The sequence below is a fragment of the Nesoenas mayeri genome (genome assembly GCF_963082525.1).
Source record: "Nesoenas mayeri genome assembly, chromosome: 11".
Classification (NCBI taxonomy): domain Eukaryota; kingdom Metazoa; phylum Chordata; class Aves; order Columbiformes; family Columbidae; genus Nesoenas; species Nesoenas mayeri.
Window position 1 is genome coordinate 4,909,936 of NC_137563.1, and position 26,516 is coordinate 4,936,451.

Below are 26,516 nucleotides of genomic sequence, written 5' to 3' on the forward strand. Positions count from 1 at the left end.
ACAGTATTTTCACAATACCACTGAGAGAATGTGCAAGAGCAAAAGCAGCTCAGTTCAATTTGTGTTATTTAGGAACTACTTGAAACAGTGCTAAAGGACTATGTGATGTAATTAGGCATGAGGTCAGAAAAGCTCCCAATACGATAAATAACTTAGTTTTGAAAACATCTTTTCCTGTTCATTAGGAAAAGCAAGTGTTAAGCAAGTAATCTCCCTCTTCAGTGCAATTTCAACACAACATATGTCATGACTTGTCTTACGAAATGAATTACAGGGCTTTCTGATAAGGCTTCATTTTACTAATAGTAAAGTGGCTTTATACACCCAATAGGGCTTTGTTAAGATGGAAGCATATTGTAGCACTAATGAAGCATGAGTTCAGCCTAATTAACAGGATGGCAACAGCAATCATACAGCCTTTTCATTCACTTTTATACATTCTGTCAGAGTAACAAAGTTGTGTTCGACACTGCTGGAACCCCCTGGCTTTGCTCCCTATTTGCACGCCTGCTAATCCTGCTTCTTTGTTCAAATGGGCCCAGATCCAGCCAAATGCTAAGCCCGTATAATCATAGATAATAAGGCAGGGCCCCCAGGCAATGGCACCGCTCATCCACCCACCTGCCAGCTCCCACTCCTCATATTTAACTTTAAGCACGAGAGCTGATCCCTTGCAATCAGCAGGGCCGCTCACAAATTTCCAGTTAAGCACACACCAAAGTGCTTTACTGGATTAGGGCCACTGTTTCTGTTGTAAGAGGGAGAGTCAAAGGCAGAATTTATTTGCCTGAATAACCTATTTTGCCCGTGTTGGAAAACAATAGCATTTTCATTACCCACTTCACAACTCACCTGAATGAATGGGAAGGTTTCTTGCCTCCAGCTGCTCTTTCATTTGTGCTTGTAAGCTCAGCCTTTGAAGGGCAGTCCAGGGTAAACTGTATCAATGAGTTATTTAGGCCTTACGTGGGCATGATGGAGGAGATGTCCAGGCAGAAACTAAATTGGTTTCATTAATTCTGACATGTTCCATGCAGTCTCTCATTTGAAGTGCTGAAAATAAGGCTGCAGATGGGGAGCTAAAGACGCTCTCCTTTGGCTTGGCTCCAGCTGGAGTAATTACATGCTGTCTGGCTGGATCCCCTCGTATGGCTTCAAATGGAAAAGTAATTCTCCACTTTTCTTCATGAAGCACTGCAATGTAGCATGGCAGCTGCAGAACGGCATCTGAGCAGTACCTGCAGTTCAGCAGTAGTGGGAACCATCTCTTGTAGACTAAATAAAGGCTGAACTCCTTCAGTAACCACCACAGATCCCTTGGAGAAAACTGTCCCCCTTTGGGGTTTGGCTCCTGACCCATAAGGGCTCAAACTGCAGATTGTGCAGATAGAGCTGGTGGGAGGGTTGGTACAGAGATACCCGCTACACCATAAAATTTTGGGGCAATTTCATCTCCAGTTCTGAAATAATAAACCCTGACTGCAGAAGATTACCTTTCTACTTTATTATAGTTCATAACTAGTGTGACAATGTTCTCTGGTGTGGCCCTGCTGTCAGTCGCTTGGCAGATCTACACAGCAACCACTCCAAAATCATTCAAGATTTACACTGAACTCAAGCTCAGATATTGGCCATCTCCTGCCTTCAGAATGAATTTGTCTTGCCTTGGTTAAAGTAAATCGTACACTATGTTTTTACATAGAGTAACTTCGTAAGCAACACGAAAAGAGATGAAGGAAGCTGTGATCAAAGTCTCTGGTAAGACTACAGTCATTGAGTGTATCTATCAAGTTGCTAGATTTTGCTCTTGTTCTAAAATGTTCCTTAGAAGATGCATTTTCATTTGATCACACATTTAAATAAAAGGGATCAACTGCAGCAGAACTTATTCTTAAAGAAACTTATTCACTTCTACCACTTACAGCCTATGGCAAGCTGATAGGAGTAGAAAAGATGACCCACTATTATTGGAGGAAACCTGAATAAAACAAAATTCGGACAGGAAGAGACAGACTGGACAGCTTCATAGACTGATAACATGTCAGGAAATCTCTCTCTTGATTAATGTATTTCAAGTCTCAGAGTGACTATGATTTTTGGCAAGAAGGAAGCTGGGTCAAGGTAAAACAAGAGGTGGGACACTTTGGCCACAAGGTGACATCTATCAAGACCTGTCCTTTACTGGTTCTTGCTTCCACATTGACCAGGACAGATGACAAAATAATACACACAATGCTGTCCTAAATATAGCTCTTCAGTTCCCAGGATGTTCTTTCCCTTCCATGATTACAATGCACCTACAAAAGATGTATTTCATTTGTACCTAGTGAGAAATAATTCTTATGCCCTAGTTTATCACAAAATAAATTGAAATCATGTTCTATGGTTATTTTTTTCATTACTTTTATGGTAGAGCAGAAATGCCTGCGGGGGAAGTAAGATGAACACCTCCAAAACATACTAGTAAATGAAAGGGTCAAAAACACATGAAGAACAATTTCTTTCCAAGTGTTTCATTTCATACTAATCTTCCAGGAAAGGAGCACAACGAGATTTGACCAAGTGTGGCATGAAAGCAGAGCTCGGGAACACTCGGGACACTTTCAATAGTGGGTCCTGATACAATATACATCTTTATTTGCAGGTACCTTCCCCCATGTCTGGCTGATAAACAGTATAGGGTGCAGATCCTGAGAACAGAAGATAACGATGTGGGAACAGAGCACACTAATAAAATACAATGAAGCCTTTTACAAATGGATGTCACACCATTTTTTTTTTTTCGGTCTGAGAAAAATATTCAGGACAGAAACCCTCATTAGAAATGAAAAACTTTGAGACAAAATGTGTACAAGCTCAAGACACAGACAAATAGTTACAAAATGTCTTTTATTATTCCAGGGAACACAACACCATCAGCAATGAATATGCTGCTTGTCTGTATTTATATTCCAAACAGCGTTGTTTCCTGTAAATCATTGGTTCTACATTTACCTGAGTTTTCTTCATCTTTTTTTTTTTCTCCTTTTTTTTTTTTTCCTGAAATTAATCATATCCATCAACACATAATGGCACGGGACACGTTCCCACGCCTAAGAAAAAGCATTCCTTTCAAATCTGTCTAGATACCCCACTCCCTGGACATTTTGACTTATGCTGCAGTGACATTCTCACAGCATCATTATCAACTTGGATGCAAAATAACTGATGTTCTCAACAAATGCTGCCTGTGCAGATGGAGCAAGCAGGTCCATGGCTGAGGGAAGAAGAACGAGCTATCGTGGGTGCCATAAGAGCACGAGGTGTTAGCAGAGATGGCTGAAGCTGCAAGGAAATGGTACGATGACTGGCAATAGTACGATGACTGTATCTTTGGAAAGATATATGGAAAAGAATAATAAGTAATACTAAAAATACTAATTAGAAAAATAGTGGAAGTAGAAGTGGGGAAGGTTAATCAATTAATGTTTTAATAAGAAGAGCTCCTGTGCTAGACATGGATATACAGCTCAGCACGTGTTAAAATACTCTGCAATTCAACAAGCCTTCTCTAGCTTGAAGTAACAACCAAGCTGGTACAGGTACCTCCATGCCATGCATGGCTGGGTGCTGTGAGCTGAGGTTTCCCCATCCCTCCACCCAAGTAAGCGTGTCCTCTGCGGAATTCTCCTGCCCTACCCTGACCCAGCTGCACCAGAAGAGGTGAACCACCAAGAACAGTGGACAGCCAGCCTTCTTCAAAATGCTGATTGCTATCTCAGCTATTTCACTTTGAAAACAGATTTCAAGTGGGAGGAAGCCAGGGCAGGCAGAAATAGGGGACAGTTACTGCAAGGACACAACCCTGCTGCAGTGGGTGGGATGGAGCAATCTGACCCATCCCGTGTCTCACCAGCAGCGTGAATGTGAGCTCCTGTGAGGCAAATAACAGGGAAAAAAGCATTCAAAGTCTTGTAGAAAAAAAATATTCCCTTTTCCTCAATTTCACAACCCTCTCTCTTTGCTTTTCGCGCTCCCTCTATTTCAGGTGGCTGATCAAGGGGGTTTCCTCTTCACCCGCAGCTCAAAATCAGAAACCAACAGGAAAACCCTTGTTGCCAGCAAATGGCTCAATGACTTCTCCAGCTTGGCATCAGGCAGGGCAGGGGGATTACAGTAACCAGCATCAACAGATTTGCATATTCAAAGCCTGTAATTGAGGAATAAGCAGTAATACCATTATACAAATCCCTGGGCCCTGAGTGGCTGGAGCCAGAGCTCAGCATACGGCATCCTTACCGAAATAAACCCACAGTGACGATGAGGCAACACAGGGGCAAGCACAGCCAGGGAGCAGAGAATTGCTGAACGGGAGGAAAAGGCACCATAATTCATCAGTAACTAACCATGTTCAGCCCTGAACTCCAACGGCTGGGACACCTTCTTCCCATCTCAATATTAGATGTATTTGAGCTCACAGTGCTTTTCTGGGTCCACAGTGAGTTGGTTGGCAAAATTATTGCCTGCAACTGAAGAAAGGCTACAGAAGTATATCAATAAAACAACATCCTTTTGTGTGCTACCAGTGAGCTAAGCACCCATTATCATGGTTCCTTTCTTCTTTTTCTCTTAACCCTTTTCAACCCTCTCAGCAGCAGAATTGAACTTGAGAAGGCATATTTCATCTGGCAGATAATTCTTCATCAACTCCACTTGTGAACTCATGCTTCAAGGTCAACAAAGGTTACAGAGAAATGAGAAGTTCAATTGGTGCATTTAAGAGCAACCAGTAATTACAGCAACATTTTTTGTTTAAAATGGCTGGAACACTGCCATGCTTTCAGAGGGATTCTGTTCAATACTGTCTTACAGTATTTTCCACAATAAATGGCTGACTCCACACCAGTAACTCAGTTCACCTTGATTCATGAATAACCATTCCTCACTTCCTACTATAAATACCATTCTAAACATATGGGAGAGAAATTGTAGTGAATTAGGGTTGTGCATTATTACCATGATTAGCTGCATTTGTTACCCAGCAGATGTCTGGGTAGTAAAAATCCCCCGTGAGTACAGCATCCTGGAGCTTCCCAATTCCTTGATAACTGGTCCAAGAATTTCTCATCCCTGCTGTGCTCTGATCCTGGTGGCCCAGAGCAGATGCTCGCTGTCTGCCCATCTCCTGCAGCACTGATCCCGCTGTCCCCACCACTGCGATCCCAGCAGAGCATCGCGCTTTCTCTGCTTTTCTATCTCCTCTTATCCTCCCTCCAGCTTTCCTGCAGACATTCATCATTCTCACAATACCAAAACACTTTGACAAGCTGAGCCAAATACTTCCCAAGCATTGCATTGCTGATTACCACCAGAGTTACAAATTTGATGCCTGATCTATCTATAAGTATTTACAATACTGGAGATACAGTTATAAGCATCAAGATGGAGCTAGTCAGACGTCGCAGCCCATGTCTGGCCCCTCTTTCCCTGGGCACCTCACCACCACATGGCTCTGTTCCAACAAAAAGCCTGAAGACATGAGGAGTAACTGGCACAAAACTGAAGCCCACAGAGATCAAGCAACTGGTCCCAAAACATGGAAGACAGACGGTACTGCCTTGAGAGCTCTGACGTGAGATTATCCTTTCCCCCCGCATGGGTTTCTCCATCCCAGGGATATGTCACTTTTGTCAGCTCATGTCTTCCAGCAGAGAGAAAAAAATATGTCACTGCCCCCCAAAGGCTCTTGCTCCTACAGGCTGAGATAGCGAAGATGCTCCAAAACCACTTGATCATTTACCAAACAATTATTGTTTACTCATTTTCAATCGGCACAGGATATAACTTGCAAAGTAACACTAACATCCAGTTCAGCCTCTCCAGATCAGAGTCATGATTAAGCAGCTCAGTTTTAATCCATTGCATTCAGAGACATCTGCTTTTGAACCTCTAAACTGAATTATTTATTTTAGAATAACTTCTGGAATCCATCGCCGAATCTCTGCTACAGGAAAGCCTGGGGAAAGGAACTTCTCTAACACCACACAAAGGAGCTGAAAACCAACAGAACCAAGTTCCAAGGCCAAGATTTTCAAGGTTTTAATTGAATAAACAAAAAAGTATAAAAATACATATCAACATGTTGTGCATGTTCTCTTTCTAATGGTTACCTGGCAAACTCTTCAAGGCAGGGTTGTTCTGAATAATTAAGTGCCATAAGGTGAGCAAAGTATGCGCCCTGCTTTATTGAACAGCCATTAGCCACACTAGAAACTGCACCGTAACATTAATTTGGCAGCTACGAGACGTTGGCCTCAAACAGAATTAATGCACGTGCACACATTTGCTACCCAGTCATAAATTTTAGTAATGCAATTTTACGAGCCTCTTAAAAGGTAACCATTGAAAAAAAAATAGTAACAGGAAAGGCAGGGTGAAGTTCAAGAGCAATATTTCATTACCAAGACAAGGAAAGAAGAAAAATGACTCAGCCTCCTTGGTTCTCCTCTCTCCTCCCACCGTTACTTGGGGAAAAACACACAGCACAACACAGATTTGTTTTATTGCAGTGAGTGTGTCAGCCCAGCAGGACGGCAGATCAGGAGGATTTTTCAATACAAGCAGAGATTCATCTGTCACTAAAGCAGAGTTTACAGCAAAGCTTTTCAACAGGGACCAGGCTCCCCATCGTTTCCAGGGCCAGGCAGAATAACAAGCATTTATCTGGTCTCTCTCCCAGGTAGGGATGTTTTACTGTATGTCGTTCCCTCTTTTCCCTCCTTCAAGGAGGGACACCCACCGTTGTGCACATGGGCTGGAGCCCCACCACATACTGGGGGACAACATACACACCACTTCAAGGCTCAAAATAAGCACAGAAAACAGAGTAATTTTGTTGTGAAGAGCAGGATTTGACATTTTTCTTATAACACCAGCAATCAGAACTGCATGTTCTTACCTGAGGAGTTCACCCGCTTATTTTCACCTTGAATAAATGAAATAATTTTTCCAACTCTCTGGTTGCAGAGTCTGGCCTGGAAATGCAACTTCAACAAAGCACAACATGAAGCAAAAGTCACCATCGTAATACTGCCATTTCCAAGGTGGTCTCATGATGTTTTGGGGATGGGTGAGAGGAAGGGCCAGGTCCCACTTCCTTAAGTGCTGGCAACCCCACCAGTGGGACAAGATCTTGGACCTCAGTGGACTTTCAGCTGAGGCCAAAGCTGATGTGTTGATACATCTGTTTACAGAGGAAATCTGGCTGACTTTAAGAAAAGGCAAGATCTGAGCCTGCACTGTGTGCCCAGACACTTGCTTAGTCCCAAAATCCACAGATCTGGGATACAAGAGGGCAGGGAGAAGCAGGATGTGGGATGGGTAATTGGGAGGCATCTGCCACAAAACTCTGAATTTCTAAAAGCCTCCAGCCTCAGCAGCAACTGTGTCTCAAGACACCTTTCTCCCCACCATTTTTCCTCATCCCAATACTGCAATAATTCTCACGGACATCTTCCCTACTCCAGTGGAGAACCTTGCGCATCTCATCGCATCCACCGCTGATCCACAAGGACCAGCAATGCCCAGTGGCACCGTGCGCAGGTCAAGCACAGTTGCTTTCTTGTGCTGGGCTCATCCAAAACCATTCACTAGTCTTCCTTAAAAATCTCAGTCTATTGCTCCTGGGAAGGATTCGATGTACTGTTGCTTTTGGAAAAGCTTTGTGGCTCTCCTACATCTAATTTGTGCTACATTGCAGAAAATAAATAAAACCACATGCAACTTACTTATAGGAGGAGCTTGGCTACAGTCAACCCACTTATTCCTTTTTTGAAGATTTTCTCCAGCTTCTAAGTGGACTGTGAAGATTGATGTAACAGCCTGCAAGAGATTGAGTGGTCCATGTTCCCAGAAGTCATCCGAAGTGACCCAGCTTGCTGGAGAACTAACAGCAAAGCAGCACTTTACCAGATTTAATGCTCTTTCCTGAAAAGATAACAAAGAAAAATAAGATGAATGGAAGTATCTCATCTTTATAATTACTTCCACAGGTGTTTGCCTTTTCCCAAAGTGCACACCAACGGAACTGACCTTTCCTTTCAACAGGACCAAGCTGCTTTGGGCAGACTATGGGCTGCCTTTTCTTCCATGTGCAGATTCAACAGGATGGAGTCACAGGAGCATCTCAGAGGGCAGAATATGGCCCTGAGCTCCAGCGTTTTGCCTTGTGACTCTTTTGTGCATCAGGCAGAGCCATTCATCAAAGCTATATCTGAAATAAAGAATTTATTCAACTGGTACAACTAATTGCTGCGAGCAATACATTCAGAGAAGCACAGAGAGCATGGGCTGCATCTTGGTCACTGATACAGCACTGAGTGCAGGAGCTTTCTTGGACCTTGAGACTCAGTGACTCTTACCAGCAACTACTGCAGAAACCTGGCAGTTGCCCCATTTTCCAGCACAGCGATGACCCAGATGAGGTCTATATATCCTCCATATCCAGCTTCTTGGCTGAAGAATGCTGAGCCAGAGTGCTTTGGGTTTTTTGGCATGAGCCTGGTCACATTTAGCATTTTTATGAAAGTTCCTGCTCTGGGATTCACACTGTAACATAAAAAAATCCAGAGGGCACTTCTACTTGTAAGCTTCTGGGCTTGATGGGTACAAGAGAAAAACCTGAAACTGATGCAAATCAGGAAACCATTTCCAAAAATGAAACCGATGCTGAATTGTGAATCACAAATCCCCTACCAAGGGGACCTGTCATGGTTTGCAGCCTGACTGACAATATCTGAGCACCAGGGGGTCCAGCTGGTGTCCCAGCCCCACAGGGTTCACTTGGCAGTCTCCATCCCAACCAAGATGGCTAAAGCAATGCATCAAAGGTGCTTATGGGGTAGAGATGAGGAAATCAAGACCTTGCATTACTACATTTTCATGTCATTGTTAGTTATTTATATATGTCGTTTCTGCCGCTCCCCTTTGCAACCTCTGATGGTGGGTTACCCCCGGTGGTGGGCTCAGCTCAATCTTAGTTTCAACACCTGGAATTTTGAGACCACCTGTTTTTGCAGTTAACAAGTCAAAAGCAACAAATTAAAATCACATAGAGATCCTAAACAAATTGATTGTCTGATGATAGGTGACTATAAATAGTGATCTACTGACATAAAAGTGACAGTGGTTGCATAAACATATAAGTGAAATAGATACCAAATTATTAGTCATGACCTTGTTTAAACAGTTGATATAGAAAAAAAACAGTCATGAAATAACCTATAAAATGAAATATTATGATTAGTGTCAAGAGCTAAGCTCCCAGAATCCCAGACATTGTGACGCAAAGGAGCTTTTTCAAGAAGCCAAACAAATTCATTTTTCATTATCTTCTGCCATCTTATTATTTCACAAGTGAGAAATCCATTAGCAATTCTGCCAAGAACTAGATAGGCTGCTTAGTTAATCTAATACTGAGGCACTCACAACCCATGGCTATCTTGATGTCCCTGGGATAAACACACACACACAAAAAAAAGAGGAATAGCAATGGAATAATACGTTATTATGACTGTTTCATTAAAACTTAGGACACTGTAATTTTGAAGTTTATTTGGTATTATATTTAAATGAACCAAAAGGCAACATTGTACAGTAACTTTATAAAATAAAAGTATTACATAGTACATTAACCAAAGCCCCATTAAAAAAAAAAAAAAACCCTAAAAAGTAATGTGGGGCAGATCCTGCTCTTGCTTTTCTGCACACATGATTTATTGAGCTGATTTCAAGCAGCAGTCTTGTTTTAGGAAAAGCAGATGGGATTTGCCCCCGCAATGGAGTACCTTGTCTTATAATTCTTGCAGTTTCATTTTATCATGTGTAATATATCAAGTTTATAAGGCATAAATAAGAAAAACAGTTCAATATGCTCATCATGATTTTAATTAATACAATCTAGGACACTTTTTTTCAATCACACTAAGGATTACACTGTACCTATAGCTTTAATTTGTTTGGGGATTTTTTTTAAAATACAAAAGTCTATCATATAGTATACAGTATGTACTAGTTGACAACTGGTTCACAAGGTTGATCACAATATTCTCGCAGGTTAATACCGTCAGGATTTCACCTGGTTTGTTTATTCTGTGCCAAACCTCAGGGCCCCTCCTTCCCATGTTGCTCTCCTCCGGCAGCAGCATCCCAGCGCTCCATCCCCTTTCCTATTTTAAGCCAAAAGCTCTGTGCCAGATGTGAAACCCGCTGAGAACAGCTGGGGATCCACATCTCAGCGGTGCCGAGGGGATGCTGGAGGCAGCCGGGGAGCAGAGGAGATGCAGAGGCAGCGGCTCCCAGAGGTATCTGCGAAGCAGGGCTGTGTTTTCCCTGCTCCCCTCGGGCTCCCAGGACTGTGGAGATGCCCCCAGAGGTTTCAGGAGCCAAATCAAGCTCCAAATGGGAGAGAGATCTGTGCCAAACCAGGGGTGCCACTGGCTGCTTGTGCAAAGTGAGGATGGGCGAAAGTACCTCAAGAAATTAGGAGCAGCGTGGATGCTTGGGATGCTGAGTGCTTGGTTTGAGCCAGCTCCACATCACTCATGCCTCCATAGCCTTCCAGATCCTTCCCAGGATTTTGGTCATCTCTAATGCAAAGACTCATCTGGTGCCAGCTGGATGAGTCTCACACAGAGGGAAGGGAAAAAATAAAAATAATTTAAAAAAAAATCCTTGCACAAAGAAAACAGGGGTCCTTACATCTTCTCTAATGCACCAGTGCAAGCCAACTGACCCCTGTAATCAATAACTTCTCCTGCACCCTTCTCACATCTCCACTTAGACATTCAGATATTTTCTAAAATCAGATTACTGAGATGCAACAGAGGAAGTGCTGCTGATTTTGGGCTGAGGGGCAGCAGGGCCAGACCGCTCGTGTCAGCAGAGGGGGGCTGGCGAAGGCAGAGGGTCTGCCCAATGTCCATCCTACACCCACCCTGCACCTCCAAGGGACATGTCACACCTGGTGAGGGCAGATGGGGACTGACACTGTGCCACCACAGGGCCACGCTGCTCTTTCTGACAGCCCCTCGTGTTTGCTATTGCTGGGCCAAGGAGGGATTAAAAGGGCTTTCTGACATTACCTGGAACCAGGAATAGATTATTTTTTTTTACATATACAATCTACATAAATTGTGCATAAGGTAAGCTGCAGAGCGATAACCTCTGGAGTGTATTCACATGTCTAATATTAGACATCTTGCTGGCGGCTCTGAACCATCCCCAGAGGTTTCTCTACCTGTCTATATTTACTACATACAGATCCTGAGCTCCTAAACTCAGGTTCTCTGAATCATACCATAACCAAAGGCAGCCTAAAATAGACAGTGTGAATTGCTCCCTCCCTGCTGTGACTCTATCCTGCAGCATCTGGGAGGAAAGAGAAATAATCTTGGTATTAGAAAGGGGCCAAAGCTACAGAATTTGTGTCAGGATGCAGGCCAGGCAGGCACAGGCTTCGGTCCAGGGGTTTATCCTTGTTCTGTATTTGCTGATGGGTCACCCAGCCCTGTGCTTACACTGTTTTTCTGACAGATAATGGTCCCAGGGATCACCTATCCCTAAATAAAATACAGCACACGAGCTGCACATAAACAGCTCTCCGGCTGCAGGAAAGAACTGACACGCATCTAAACACACAACAAAGCCTTCACCTCCCACATACCCTTTCCTCACTACTTTTTTTAAACCAGCCAGAAACAAAGAGCGTGTGCAGCACATCCCAGAGCGCTGGAGGAACGAGCATCCGATGCTTTCCCAGCTGCTGTGTCATTGTGTAGGGGGCTGCTTCTGAAGGAATCAAATTACCTTACCTAAATAAAGAGCATTCACTAAAAGAATCTCCTTTCCCTTAGAGGACTAGCAAGATCACATTATTTCCTGAAAATATATATTTATATAATTTTTTACTGTTTTTTTTCTCTACCATCTATACTTGACAGAAGAGTAATACTGTCTGGGTATTTGCTTTCACTAACCATGGCAAGAAATTTCTGTCATAGCTTGAGAATTCCTTTGAACCTGCTATTTGCATTTGGGATAAAGCATAAAATGGACTTTTCCTATGGGATACAGACTGCTTGCTGTCCGGTAGAGTCAACCATCATGCTTAAGTACATTAGCAAGAGGGAAGCAGATTTCCCCATGCCAAATGCATTGCATTAACAGCAAGTTTCCACTAGTGCTGAAAAACTGTGCCCTTAATATAAGTGCTCAGTAACCACCAGCCCTGCTGTTTGAGGAGCACTCTGAACTGTATAGAAGGCTTGCGGGAAAAGAACTTCCATTAGTACCCATTATGCTGTGATTTATGTTATGGGCTTAAAATAGCAAAATTAAACAGTGCTATTTAATCTACAGTCTAAAAAAAGGCACACAGACTTTGTGAAAATAAATTATAACTGTTCAGATTACATTTCCAAGAACTTTAACAGAGCGTTGCTTTGATTTGCCAGCTTTGCTTGCTGGCAGGAGTGAAATTGAGACAATTTCACTGTCTGCGGAGGTAAAGAATACCCTTTTGGCAAGGCAAGTTTGCCAGCTCTATGCAAATGTTATTCAACAGAAGCAACTGAAACCTCTTGTGATTGCTTTAAAACATAATCTTTTTGGTCTGCAGCACATTGCACTTATCTAAGTACTCAGTGATGATAGAGTGGGTCTTAGGGCAAGACCAAATACAAAGAGCCCTTTTTAATCTGAACACAGGAATGAACTCTGTTCACAGCTACTCAGTCTGCTTTCAATCAAATGGTCACGAAATACAGAAATACTATAAAATAAATACATTCAGAGTTTTCTACATTGTAGAGAGCTTTAAGACTTTCCTAGCTCCCCGATCTAATGCATATAGAACATTCCCTTCTATACAGTGCTACCTCCATGTACCCATACTTCTGTTGAATGCAACATAGCTCAGAAAACCTTCCTCTTTTGCCTGGATTCTCATCAGTCTCTGATTCTGTAAAACATTACACTGTTTCTTTAGGAAAAAAAAAAATATTGCACTTTCAAAAATGCATAAAAATTTAACTGAGTTCCCATTAACTCCACCACACAGTCTGTTATTTAAAATAATACTTTTCAAAAAAATGTTTCTCTTGTTGTTTTGCCGGCATTCACAGCATTCTCCATCAGGATATCCTCAGAACATTCTTCCTTAGCAAACTCCTTACAGTTTTGCCATCAGAGGTTTGAAAGACAGCATGAGAGATCTGAGATACACATGGCTGGGAGTCACAGGTCTGTCCACGGGTTCAGGATTTCATTGTACAAATGGGAACTACAATGACCAGAATAACCGTACAAGCTGCTGCTGTTATCAGGGCAGCTATCTTGCAAACCTTTGCTCTTCTGAACTCAGCTTCTTTGCGTTTTAATAAGGAATCATAGCCAGGAGTATAAATGTCTTCCATCCAGTATTCTAAGTTGTTTGGGTTCAAGGATTCTTGAGTCTAAAAATTAAATGAAAACAGTTGTTAATTGTCTAGAATCTGCCATTAACAATACAAATAAATAAAGCAGATGTGCCTGAAGGCCTCCCAACTGCATCTGGGTCTGCGTCAGGATAAAGTGGGTTATCGTCACTTCTCGCTTCCCTTCAATTCCGTTGTTTCTGGCCTCAGTTCCACAAGACTGACGAAAGTGGCAACAAAATACTGCAAAAAATAAACTCCTGCAACAGTATAATTCGGCAGCAAAATCCCTCACACACTCCTGATTTGTCAGAAACTTCGTCATCACGGATGGCATTTAAATAAAGTCTCTTTAATCTGCTAGACAGCAGAGATGTCAGCACCTACCGGTCTGTTACTGCTTTTTAAATTATTAAAGCCCAGCTGATGGGAAGGGTTCTTAACACATCCTCCTCACGCACCACATTTTATAACGCTAACCCTATTTTTGCTGCCCTAACTTGTTCACAGGGTGCAACTGCCCAGCCCCATCAGCACAGAGCGCTTCTAGAGGGGACATTCGCAGACCCCTCCAGAATGACAACGCTGGGGCCACCAGCCCTTCATTTCAGGCTGGGAATACACAATCACAGGTGCCAAACAGCCCATGGAGGGGGTTGCAAGTGGGATTTCTATGAAATCAGTCACCCAGGACAGAGTGATCCTCAGCTTCGAGCTCTCCTCCCAGCTCCATCTTCCAAAAACCACTTGGGTACCTGATGCTGTCTCAGTTTTAGGGGCAAGAGGAGAAGGGGAACTGGACACCCAGCATAAGATTTGCTGCCCCACAGTACACGCTTTGGACCCTTCCACGGATGAGACCATTTACCCTAATGGGGGCAAACGAAGGCAATATTCTGCCCATTGCCAAAGTCTGAGTCTCTCTGGGTTGCAGGTTATTTTAAAAGTATCTTTAAAATTAAAGACTTTGCCCCCCCATTCCACACAGGGGGGAAAGAAGAAAAAAAATACGAAGTGAAGGAAATCTGAAATCAGAAAATTAAAGGCAACCTGGGGAACTTTATCAGTGTCTCCATCTAAATGTTTTCTTTTTCTTGTTTTTATCTTTTAGTTTTTTATTTCTTAGAATTTTAGCTCTTCAAGCTTTGCATTTTCACCTTGCCTGTTTTTTCCCTTCATCCTTTCTGTTAGAGAGAACAGGGGAAAAAAGAGGGAAACCCAAACACTAGCCATTCTATTACACTTACCAGCAGAAAGGAATAAAGAAGAAAGAACATTTTTTAAAATGACAGCTTTCTCTTGAAGTTGTCTCCTGTGTCTGGGGCTCCAACAGGCCATTTCTTTCAAAAATTAAAAAGATTGCACATAAAAATGTTCTAGTGAGGATATCCTAACACATCGCACTTCTGGGCTTGTATCAGACCTGATCCAAAGCTTGTTGGACTCCGCACTAAGAAACTCCAGCTGACTTGAGAGGGATTTGGGTAAGCCTTTAATTGGCTGATTCAGATTTTGTGGCCACGAGCTACTGGCTGGAACTTTGCTTTGCCTGAAAGCAGCGGCTGCTTTATGTACAGAACAACTACAAGAAGCGATTTTATAACTACCCCAGAAGTAAACATTTTAAACTGAGCAATGGTTTTATGATCATTTAATTGAGATCTCTGTGATAGCATCAGTATGCTGAAACAGAGACCATCAGCTGAGTCTGAGATTGTACCATTTGGGCTCTGAATGACCGATTCCAGATTTCTGAAAAAAATCGGCAATCTCATCTCTAAAGGCATCACAAAATGGCCTGAAAATGTTTCGTCCCAGTGGATCATCACACACAGAGCAAAGAGATGAGATCTCACACAGCCCCCACACCTGGGACAAACATTGACCTGACTGTAGCTTTGCAATTTCCTTTTTTGAAGGAAAGCCCAGCAGACTTGTCAAGTGCCAGGAGAAATCTTAAATAAACAAAAGGAGAAAAACCCCAAAGATAGTGATGCTATGCTTCAAGGAAATAACAGTTTGGGACCTTTCTGCTCTGGTATTGACCTTTTAACTACTTCAGAAGGAAGATGCATTATTAAAAAGGCCCATTACTGTTAATCAGCTTCCTTTCCCATTTCATGGCCAGACACAGGAATGTTCATTAAAGCATAATGTATTTACTCTCAGTTCTAATAAACTTAATCACTGAGAAAAAAAAATCCACTCATCAGTCTGTGTCTATTTTTTAAGTTTGTCAGTAAGCTCTATTATGAAGTCTAGACATGGGCTTTGCGGAGTAGATGCAATTCTGACAGTCCTTTTGGTGGGAGCGAATCACACCAGTAAAGTTTTATCACCTTTATCCTCAAGATAAATGATGGCAATAAGCCGATTTCTCTGGTTTGCTCATAGTCGTGCAGAGCTGCTTACAGGGAACGAAAAAGCCCTGCGAGGAGCAGATGGAGAACACTTCCCCCAGGGGAGCTTTGCCTCCAAATATCACCTTCTTCGTTGTCTCTGCACAGCAGGTAAGGGGTGCTTTGCAACTGCCTGCTCCAGAGGAGCTTCTTTCAGCCTATTCCTACTCTAGCATACAGTCTGCAATGCCAGGGTGAGGAATTTAGTAAGTCTTCTAAAGCTTTTAAGACCCAAAACGCAGCAGGCAGGTGAGGCGTGATGCAGCCTGGTCCCTATGCTATGCAGCTTCTCTCTGAGTGCACTTTACCCACAGCAAGGAGCAAGGGCTGCTGAGGGCAGGGAAGTTTGTATGAGTCAAGCCAGGAAGTTAAGTTTTTGTGCATAAATTCCTGCACAAATGCTCGTGGGAGTTGCACTGCAACACTGTAATGGTTTTAATTCCAAACCAGCTAATGCAGAGTCCTGAGGCACGGCAGGTCTCCTTGGGCTAGCCAAGTCTTTCTCATAGCATCCTGATGTTCTCCTAGGGCTTAGTCTGAAGGGTTTGGAGCTGGGTTAGGTACCTGAGTGCCGCGCCATCAAGACCCTCAAGTCTCAGGCTTTTACATGCCACCTTCCCCAGCAGACAGGCTTTGGAGACAAGCAGACTCCATCCTCGAGTATGGCTGCACAGCACAGACTACTGATTCCAGAGCTGGGGTAGTGTGGTGCTGGTGAGCCCCGAGATGTAGGTCAGTGTAACCCAACTGCTGCCAAGCCTGCAGCCAAATGAGGCAGCTTGTTCTGCTCTGGGGCACATACACACATGCAAGGAGCCCAAAATGCCTGAGGTTGACACCAGTCCCCTGCAAGCTGCTGCATAAATGCATACAAACAATAAACAGTGATCTGCGCATCACTGTGGATTTCATTAGGTGATGTATTTTGTGTTTTATGACCAAATGCAGCAACATCTGTTTGATCTTTACACATTTTGGGTGTCATTCTTCACGGTTCCTCTTCAAACCTGTGCTCAGATATCTTCCTTCCAGAAGATGTCTGCATTTAGCTGGTTAGACAGGGCATCCAACGTGGGCACTCAGTCCTGAATCTAGGCAGCCATTATGTATCAGGAATGTGATTTCAAATACACCACAGTTTGGGAAAATTTAAATCCAAAGTTTGGATTTGTCTCCCAGTAACTTGCTCTGCTTGTTGCAGAAGGGTCTGTACACCTCCAAGCTGAACTAAAATGTAAACAATTCTCATGTTCCTAGCAAAATGGAAAAAGCCCTAACACTTAAAATCTCTGTGTACAAACAGACAGAACAAGGATAGAAGAAAAAGCAGCAATGACAGCTTCTGCACCACTCTGCCTCGCTGCAGGTAGGGACTCATTCATCTCCGCACCCCTCTATCCCTAAACTCATCTTTAGAGCTACTAACACCGTGATGGCTTAGCAGACAACACTCCACTGCAGAATAAGCTGGGAACACCAACCTGTCAAGGATCACCATTCAGCGATCAAACATCCACATTTTCCTTTGTCCCTGGCCAGGATGGGGAGGGATCAGCAAGATTAGAGGCTCAACACTCCATAGTCCCTTCCTGAGCTATCCAAATCCCTTCTTAAATACCTATTCTGGCAACATACATTTGCAATCAAGCCATTCAAATCAAACAAATGGGACTCACTTGTAGATCCAACGCTGCAATCTTGCCTTTATCTCCTGAATTCCTCGTGTATTCCTCTATGGTCCATGACGGCTGGGCGCGTTTCACTTCAGCCAGCTCTGTCAACCTCATGTCTGTGTAGAGCGGGTTGCTTTTCATGTGTGACTTGAGTGATGCAGGGTAGGGATGAGGACTAAAGACTTGTTCAATCAAGAAAGCATCTTTTGGTTGTTTAGAGAGTCTATGTGGCTGTGGGATTTCGTATTGCCTGTCTGCCTGCAATAGGGTTCAAAAGAATTTGAGAGAAGAAACAGGACTATGAGGGGGTTAAACACAAAGGACAGAGATATTCCTTTCAGAATCACCATATGATAAAAATGCACCAGGTTTTGGCTGCCCTTAATTCATCTGCCCACCTTCTTCTCGCCACCAGACAAAAAAGGTATTTTCCAGACACAACTTAATGTTCACCGTAACATGAACACAAAGCTGATGCAGCAGAGGAAATTTGAGGTTCTTGCTGTTTACAGATTATAAAACTATTCTGAAAACAGCCCTGACACCCATAAAAAACTCAGCTGATCTGGAAAAGCTAAGAGGTCCATGCCAGCTTCTAGATTTCTGTTTCTAGATCAAATCTTAACGTGAAGACATCTTGATGGAAGGCCCCAGGTAGCACCCTTTTGACACTGCACCATCCATGGTACCAAAGCAACGGAAGCCACAGTCTACCACAGTAATGAGGAGGAGACTTACAAAGTCAACATTTCATCCAGGGCAGAACAATGTACAGAAAAGCCAAGGTTTGGGCTTACTAAGGGTAACCTTCTTCCCCTTCTGCAACCTACTAATAACCCATGGTTTATGGTTTCTTATTTACCCAACTGCACTTATTTCCATCAAACCTCTTCCTCTCCTTTCTCAGCCCTCATTCCCCATCATGAGGCACAGCATGCCCGTCATGTAGTCCTGAATGACAAGGGAGCTGAAGGCCCCTCAACCCTTCCACTGTCCTTGAAACAGAAACAAGAGTCCACACCATGCACAGTTTCAACAGAGGACATCCATGATATCTGTGAGATCTTTGAATGTGAAACTGGGTGGCTATTGGGAGGGATGGGCAGAGTTTTTCTGACCAGCCAAAAGCAGACCACAGCTATGCTGCATTTCCACAACAGGAGGCTTAAGACTCGTTTAAATGACCGTGAAAGTCAAATATAGAGAACATAACTACAGTTAGCATCTCACGGTACACATACAAGGATTCTTTTCTTGAGGGATTTGAATCAATGAATCTATTTTGTTGGCTTTTAAATATGCACATAGTTCTCTGATAAAATATGTCACAATACAATTTCAAAATATCCCTTCTAAAACAGCCACTAGAGAATTTCAATTTTCCCCACACCCCTTTCACCAAGTTAATTATCTGACCTCCTTATATTGCCACTGATGATGAGGAATACCATCATCTTCCAAAGATGTCACCCACACTACCCCCCTTCCCTTTTCAAAAGAACAAAGCTTTTAAGAAACAACTTGACCATATTGCAGCTACCAAGCAAGAACAAATAGGTACAAAGTCACTCAATTATGATAACCATAAAGACAGGCATAATATGGCAAGGCAAAGTATTGTCACACCCTGAGGCTTGTGATGACTATGGAAGACATAACTAGATTATTTTTAAGTGCTTATTATGTGAATTAAATTTGAAATTACCTCTTTAGATTTCCTGTGCCAGTCCTTATTTTCTCCTCCATCTCTCTCTTTCATCTCCTCTTCCGTAATGCCAACTTGGTTGGTGTAAGTAATAGCTCTCCAGTCTCGAGGAGAGTTTGAAATACTTGCTATTTTGGATTCAGTTGCACTGTTTTCCTCTGTTAAAGATCTCGATGATCTCCTAGTAAACAAACTTTTTTTTAAGGCTTTTACTCGAAGACTCTCGCTATTACTTCCACTGGCGTCTGAACAGCACCATTCTGGATTATTCTCCAGTTTGCCTCCATGAGGAGTATTGTGGCACTGAAATATCTGTGGGGAGTTACTCTCATCTGATGCAGCCTCGCTTGTCAAAGAATTGAGATCTATTTGTACATTGACCTTCTCTGGCTGCTGAATTTTTTGATCCAACTTGCTTAATTTTCCCAGGACTTGAGAGATTTCTTCTCGGACGCCTGAGAGAGATTCCAGTTTCTTCTCTATTTCACCAATCCTCAAAACTAATTTGCAGACACTTGTTTTTAGTTCATCATCTGTGTTACTGATGTCTGCCCGGACCACTTTATCCAATTTGTTACAGGCGCTCCCATTGGAGATTTTAGTCAAATTGTGCTCAGGTGAGCTCTCACAGTCTGATTTATGCAATTGAGACAAGGAACCGGTGCTGTTGTAGCACGAAGACTGCATCACTCCGGTCGACCCACTGATACTCATGTCATCCAAAAACCGGAAAATGTCACTGATGTCATCGCTCACAATTTCAGAGTCATCATCCGATTGCTTAAGCGAGTGCCGCTCTCCGTACTTGGCTTGGCCCGCCGCACACAAATCCTTGCATTTCTTGTGGTCCAGAACTTGCTGCTCAGTTTGCGTCCCAACACTCGTGGTCCTGTCAATGCTTAAGATCTGGACAGAAGTACAATTAATGCTTTTATCCTTAAATTTTTTGACTGGCTCATGTTTCTCCACATCTAGAATGGAAGGGATTTCCTTGGGTTTATGCCCATTGGGTTTCACAGCGTAGTTTGCCTGCATAATCGGTTGCTGATCCTTCGCGTTTAGGTAGGACTGATGCCTGTCAGCTGAAGGAAAGTTTGGAGATGGGTTGTTCGAACTCTGGTATCGTGGCTTCTCTTCAGACTGTTTCCTGTTAAAAAATGATCGTTCAAAGTCAGGTACCTCCTCAGTATTTAAACTCCAGCTTTTAGCTGGCCAGGCAGTTTGCTTGGCAGGCTTTCCAGTCCACCTTTTGTTGTCCTCCGGCCCAAGAACAGTAGTTGGGCCAAAATACGTTGAAGCTTGAAGATCATCTAAACTTTCATGCTTTACTCGTCTTTTGTCTGGTATAGGAGAATAAACTGGATTCAAGTACTGGCTGCTGTATGGCATTTCAAAGCTGTGGTTGAAGAAAGCCTGCTTAGAGCTTTCTTTCCTGTTCTGAGGCTCTCTGTGTCCGTCTTCTGGCTTTTTATTGGACGGTATTAAGTTGGGAGATATTGTAATCAGATTATGAAAATCTTCTTTGAATATATTTCTTTTCTGGACACACGACTGCATCACAAACGGCTCATCATTTGAAATGAAAGTTTCTTTTATGCCTGCGCTTATAGGCAAGGAGTCCTGGTCTGAAATAGATTCATTTTCAAGGTTCATGGGGAAGTATGTACTCTGCATCTCACACGGTGGGGACGTGGCGATGGAGTAGGACGCCAGTGCCTGCAACCTGTCCAGAGAGGCAGCCCGGCCCTTCATGTCCTTATTAACGCCGAGTAAAAAGTTGGGTTCTGATGAGGGGACAAACTGCTGACAGTCTTTGCAGTCCATCTTTCTGCATTTTGAAGACCTTCTGATAGGGAAGCCCTGGTTAAACTCCTGGTCATTCAGCTCGCAGTTGGGCACGCAGTCTGCCATATTGCAGATTTCCGTGTCAGATCTACAGGATTCAAAGGACTCTTTCTTCTTCACTTTCTGCCTTGAGACTGGAAGTTTCTCCTTGGCCACTCCCCCGTTCATTTGTATGAGGTTGAATATCGTTACTATATCTGCTGCAACCATGATTTTCTTTGATTGCTGATTGTTTACAGTGCATCTCATTTTGTCTTTGAACAAAGTTGCTGGGAAATTAGGATCCAGGCAAGCGGTGTAAAACAGCACGCTTCTGAGCTTGGCCAACTGGGATAAATCAAACCTCGCACACAGGGACTTGCAGAGGTCCTGGTAAGAAACAGTATTTTGCTTCGTGTCCAGCTCCTCCAAGATCTTCACCAGGAAGAGTGAGGATTCCTGGCTGGTCTCCATGGCTCAAGCGTATTTTGTTGTTTAACCTGGAAACCGCGTTCCACTTCTACAGCAACACACAACAGCAAACAAAAAAGATTGTAAGTCACCCACAGATAATATTCAGGACCTTGTCATTCAGTCACAGATGGTACCTGATCACCTAGGCATGCAGTTGGGGGCTTGCTTGTATAACCCATCCTCGTGTTTCTGAGCTCTAGGCTGCAATCCTAGCATCGATGAAATCAATACTTAAAAGGAATCAAGATTTTCTCCAAAGAGGCTCATTTATTTTGGTGTATAAACAGCAGAAACTTTGGAGGGGCTGAACTAATGGCAGATATACAATCTGAGTCTGCTTGCTATGAGGCTTTCACAGAATTTCTTACCAACTTGTGAGAGGTGGAAAGTACAGACATGTTAACCTGTTAAGCAATAATTTTAGCCCTAGCCTAACCAGAGATGATCTACTACACCATGACAATTCGGCTGTTTTCAGATCTGACTGCAAATGACTCTCAGGAAGATTTTCTGACAATAAACTTCCAACTTGTTTTTAGAAGTTATCTGATCACATAATTACCATCTTGCTTATTTAAAACCATTATTTTCTCCTCTACTTTGAATTATCTCCCCTGGATAGCATGACACTTTTTCCAGAAATACCTTTTCCTAAGTTTATGATTCAGGAATGGAAAAGCTACCTGGTCCTATGTGAAAAATCTGTGTGAGCCTCATTTCAGCCATAAAGTGCAAAATTTAGAAAAGAGCAGAAAGAGTTAAACAAAAAAAAAAATCCCCCTGAATCTTGAAACCAATCCAGCAGATGCCATAGGGCTGGCTGCCAATCAGGGTGGATTTGAAGACTGAGAAACATCAAGGACAGAGAACATCCTCTTCAGTGATGTGTTCTCAGAGAAACCCTGGGAGTGCAGCTCCATTCACCAGCCTGAAATCACAGGGCAGAGCTGGAGAGCGAAGGCTGCACATTTATGTGGATAACAAGAACAGCTCGAACAAGCACAGCTAAGGCTACCAAACATCTTGAGAAGGATATAAACCCCTGCGCTTTCAGAGCTGAAACCAACCTCTAGCTATTATGGATTAGGAAAGGATGTTGATGGGAGGGCAGATTATTTTTCATCTGCCTACTGTGAATATCCTTGTCAGTGTCTCTGCTGTTGGCTACTAGGAGAGACAGAGCACGGGATGATGCAGTCTGCCAATTCCTCTGTTTGGTCACTTTGTCTTTGTTATTCTTATTGATAGGAATGACAAAAATATATTCCCTTCTCCCAAGGGTATGGTACCTTCCCCCATTGACTCCCAGCCTTAGATGACCCCTGGAACTTGTCTCTCCATCTTCACCAAGTGCAGAATCACTAAGTCAGGCTTGCAAGGTTTCTTATTACTCATTTAAAAAGTCACTTCCCAGCCAAAACTCTCAGGATTCCTGAGCACCACACCAGGAACACAGGACTCCTGTTCCCTCTCTTGTAGCTTTTCATCTGCCCTGACATTACATGCCGGTGATCACTATCAGTGTCAGAAGCCAGCACACATCATCTTTCATAAAAAAAAGTAACAGTAGCATCTTCCAGAGAAAAAAAATAAAACCTCCAGGTTGCCCATAAGAACATGAAACAAGACTCCACACAGACTTGGCAGTTTATTTAAGTGGCATCTTTCTACTACATATTATCAGAAGCTGAGCAACAGCACTGCGAATGTATTTCTATGATTGTAAACACTACTCTCAGAAACCAACGGCTACAGGGATTTTCCAACGCCTCCGCTGCATGCATGTCTGCTTTTAAAGCTCCTGTATTATGCATAGCAGCACAACTCTTCTGTGAACTGACAAAAGAGCAAAAATGTTATATTGCTCACTGCTCGGCTCCAGAAAGTCATGCTTAAAGCTGGAGGAGGTTGCTTGTATCCCTTTTTTGTTTATCAACAGTGCATGCTCATAGGCACAGCCTTTCTAACAACCTGCTTTTGTATTTCTCTGACATGTCACCATCAGGCAATGAAGCTCCCAAGCTAGGTCCAAACCACTCTGTCTGCCACTAGAGCCACCAGCACTGCTAGAGCGAACTTCACATGTGGGGCTTGGAGACTTCCCCATCTCCCAAGGGACTGGCATTGCAAATCGATTTTCTGCATGTTATCAATCTGCCATTTGGGGCGAGAGTGGAAATCTGTCTTTTTGTCACCTCCGGGCTGAATACCAGCAAAAGCAACTACCTCCTCCCATTTGTAACTTCACAGCTTCTTGCAAACCCCTCACCTGGATATGCATTTTCACAGCCTGATACACACTCTATGCTGTCTGCACCAGCCTGCCAGCACCCTGCTTTCTCCCCACTCACACTCCTGCTAAAATACGCGATAGCCAGTTTGCAATAATATATTTCTTAAAACCACCAACCCGTTTAGTTCCCTACCTTCCTGTCTTTACTGTCTCATCCCAGTGATGATATCCCAGACACAGTTTCTTTAGTTTTTTTATTTTTGCACCAGGCCATTCTTAGCATACTCCTCCCATCAGAGGTTTTAACCTCAATTCAGGTTTCTAAAACCTGTGAATCTGGTAAAACTTAAAGGCAGTCTGATTTTCAAAGATGTCAAGTGCTGACAAGTTCAATAAGTTCACTGGGAGCCCTGCATACCCCCAAATCTCATGTTGCTTTTATTTAGCACCAACAAGGAGCCTTGGTTTGGGGACTCCAAGCCATACCCAAGGGATAAGGCAGCAGCACTGAAGCACGGAGCTGGAGCAGTGGAGCTCTGCTAGACCTGGTTTAGCTCAGTCTGGGACCTTGTACTCCCAGAACCAAGTCTGGGAGGTGATGGTCAGTTGTAAAGCAATGAGAGGACACAGAGGTGAGGGTAACTGGGAGAGAGCTGAGCCTGCTGATTTGGGAATTCAGCCAATTTGCTCAACTAATGCTCAGCTATGGGAGATGGGAATTGAAGAGACAGGTTGCAAAATCAGATGTAGGCTTTGAGAAAAAGTAAGCTAGCTAGGGGTTGGAATAAACTCCTCTTTGCCCCTTGGCTGTTCACAAACAGCTTTCAGGTGCGAGCACAATTTAGGTGTGAAAGGTGCCTTTGGGCTTCAGCCTGAGTGTGGAAATGGGTGCTCCCTTGTGCCAAAGCATCAGACACATTGCTAGTGGAGCACACAACAGATTCAGAAGAATAGGATGTATTACCCCATAAGGATAAAATATAAGGGCCTTGAAATCTTGTTTCCTGGGTCAGGGATGTAAAAGCCCAGTGCCAAGGTTTTTAGTGGCACATTAAGCTCCTCTGTCTCTTGTCAAGCCTTCTAACAGCCTGTGACAGAGACAGGTGTCTCTTGGCAAGTCACCCCGGGAGCTGCCACATCCAGGTGCCAAGCACTTGGCCACGCACCGTCTCAGCTGTTGTGTCCACGTTCATTCATTAGCTCTCAAAGCAGGACCAGAATAGACCTGGACATAACACATAAATGCAAGGCTCCAAAATAAGCACAGGATAGCCTTTTTAAAAGGGTACAAGGTCACGAATCAGTCAAAAGCAGTAAAGCGAATGAAAGCACCCACAGCAAGAGAAGCAGCATGGATCTTCCTCAGATGGCCTGAATTCCAACCAACATCCTCCTGCCTTAGCTTCACTACCAGCAGCCACACACACCCTCCAAACCACCCCCAAACTGACCTTGTTCTCCAGAGACATGGAGCTAACCAGACACAGGGACAGGATCCAGCCTATTTATCTTCAGCAAGATGGTCTCTGTCCAGAGGAGCCACTTAACGTTTCATCTTTAATGATTTTGTTATATTAACTCTGGGAGGGTCGCTTTGACTCAGCTTCCTAAGATTCTACATTTGCTGCTCTAATAGTCCAATTATATCTCAGCATGGACTTGTACAGCATCATATTGCACGGCCAGTCGATGGGGTCTGACTCTCCTTGCACACAGATGAGCTCCAGGCTTACCACAAATCAATGCCTTCTTGCCCTGCACCAAAAGCAATGAACTGAGCTCTCATCTTACCATTAACTCACTATTTCAGCCTCTAGAGAAGAAGACCAAGAATATTATGATTGCAGTCTTCATCCCTAGCGGTGCTTTCTGCTGCACAAGGGGAATATACTGTTCTATTTTCTGGTGTCTTTAGGAATCAAGCCTCCATAAGACCTCTCCCCTGTGGTCCTTCAGACCAGAGGAACCTGTATACTCTTTCATGCAGATTGCTTCCCTGCAGAAAAGCCAGAATGCACTTTCCCTTCTCACCACCTCCCAAATCAGCTCTGGGATTGGGGGCCCCCCTCACCTCCTGACTACCCTATAAATTCACCAGCCACAGAAATTAATTAAATTAGTATTGCTTCCCAGTTGCCCTGGCTGCTTTCCCCTGTGGAACCTTCAGCCCAAACCCTGCCTTACTGCATGGGCTAAGGGCAGTGCATATCGGGGCAAATAAATCCCAGCACATGATTCCAGAGAAAGTCCCACCACTAGACTGCCCTGAGCAGCTGCAGGGTGCCAAGATGCCTGCCATGAGCCTGAATCGTGGCCCCTGGCAGACAGATCACGTTATCTTTCTCTCTTATTTCCTCCTTCATTTCCTTCCCTGTTCTTTGTGCCTCTGACATTTGCTCTCCCCGTTTCCCAATATTCACAGCAGGTGCAGCTAATATACAGATATGGTTGCTGGAGTCACCATTTCCCACTCCCTTATTTTGCCTGCCAAGAGGGAAACAGCATCCTTGTTTTACTTCCCCCCACGGTGACTAACGGGCCACCCTTTAATACTATTGCGGTGACAACAGAGCAAGTGATCCTCGCATAAATTCCCCCAGAAAGAGCCAGCTACTTCAGCACAGGAGAACATTAATATAGAGCCTGTAATATGCTGTTTTACTATTAACTTGAGCTCATAAATCTTTCAGCCTGTCTTCCCAGTGCCAGATACTATAAAACAGGGTAGGCAATGCACGCCTCGCATGAAACATGTAA

General features: G+C 43.5%; 1 protein-coding gene across 1 annotated transcript; it reads right to left on the minus strand.

The window, feature by feature from the left end:
* Nucleotides 1–13,292: 13,292 nt before the first annotated feature.
* MINAR1 (membrane integral NOTCH2 associated receptor 1) lies at nt 13,293–21,526 on the minus strand (the record flags this gene model as incomplete). The annotated part of the gene is made up of 3 exons (XM_080351170.1): nt 13,293–13,490; nt 17,527–17,781; nt 19,229–21,526. 3 exons carry the CDS (start codon nt 21,524–21,526, stop codon nt 13,293–13,295), a joined length of 2,751 nt encoding a protein of 916 aa, XP_080207296.1.
* Between the last annotated feature and the right edge of the window lie 4,990 nt (nt 21,527–26,516).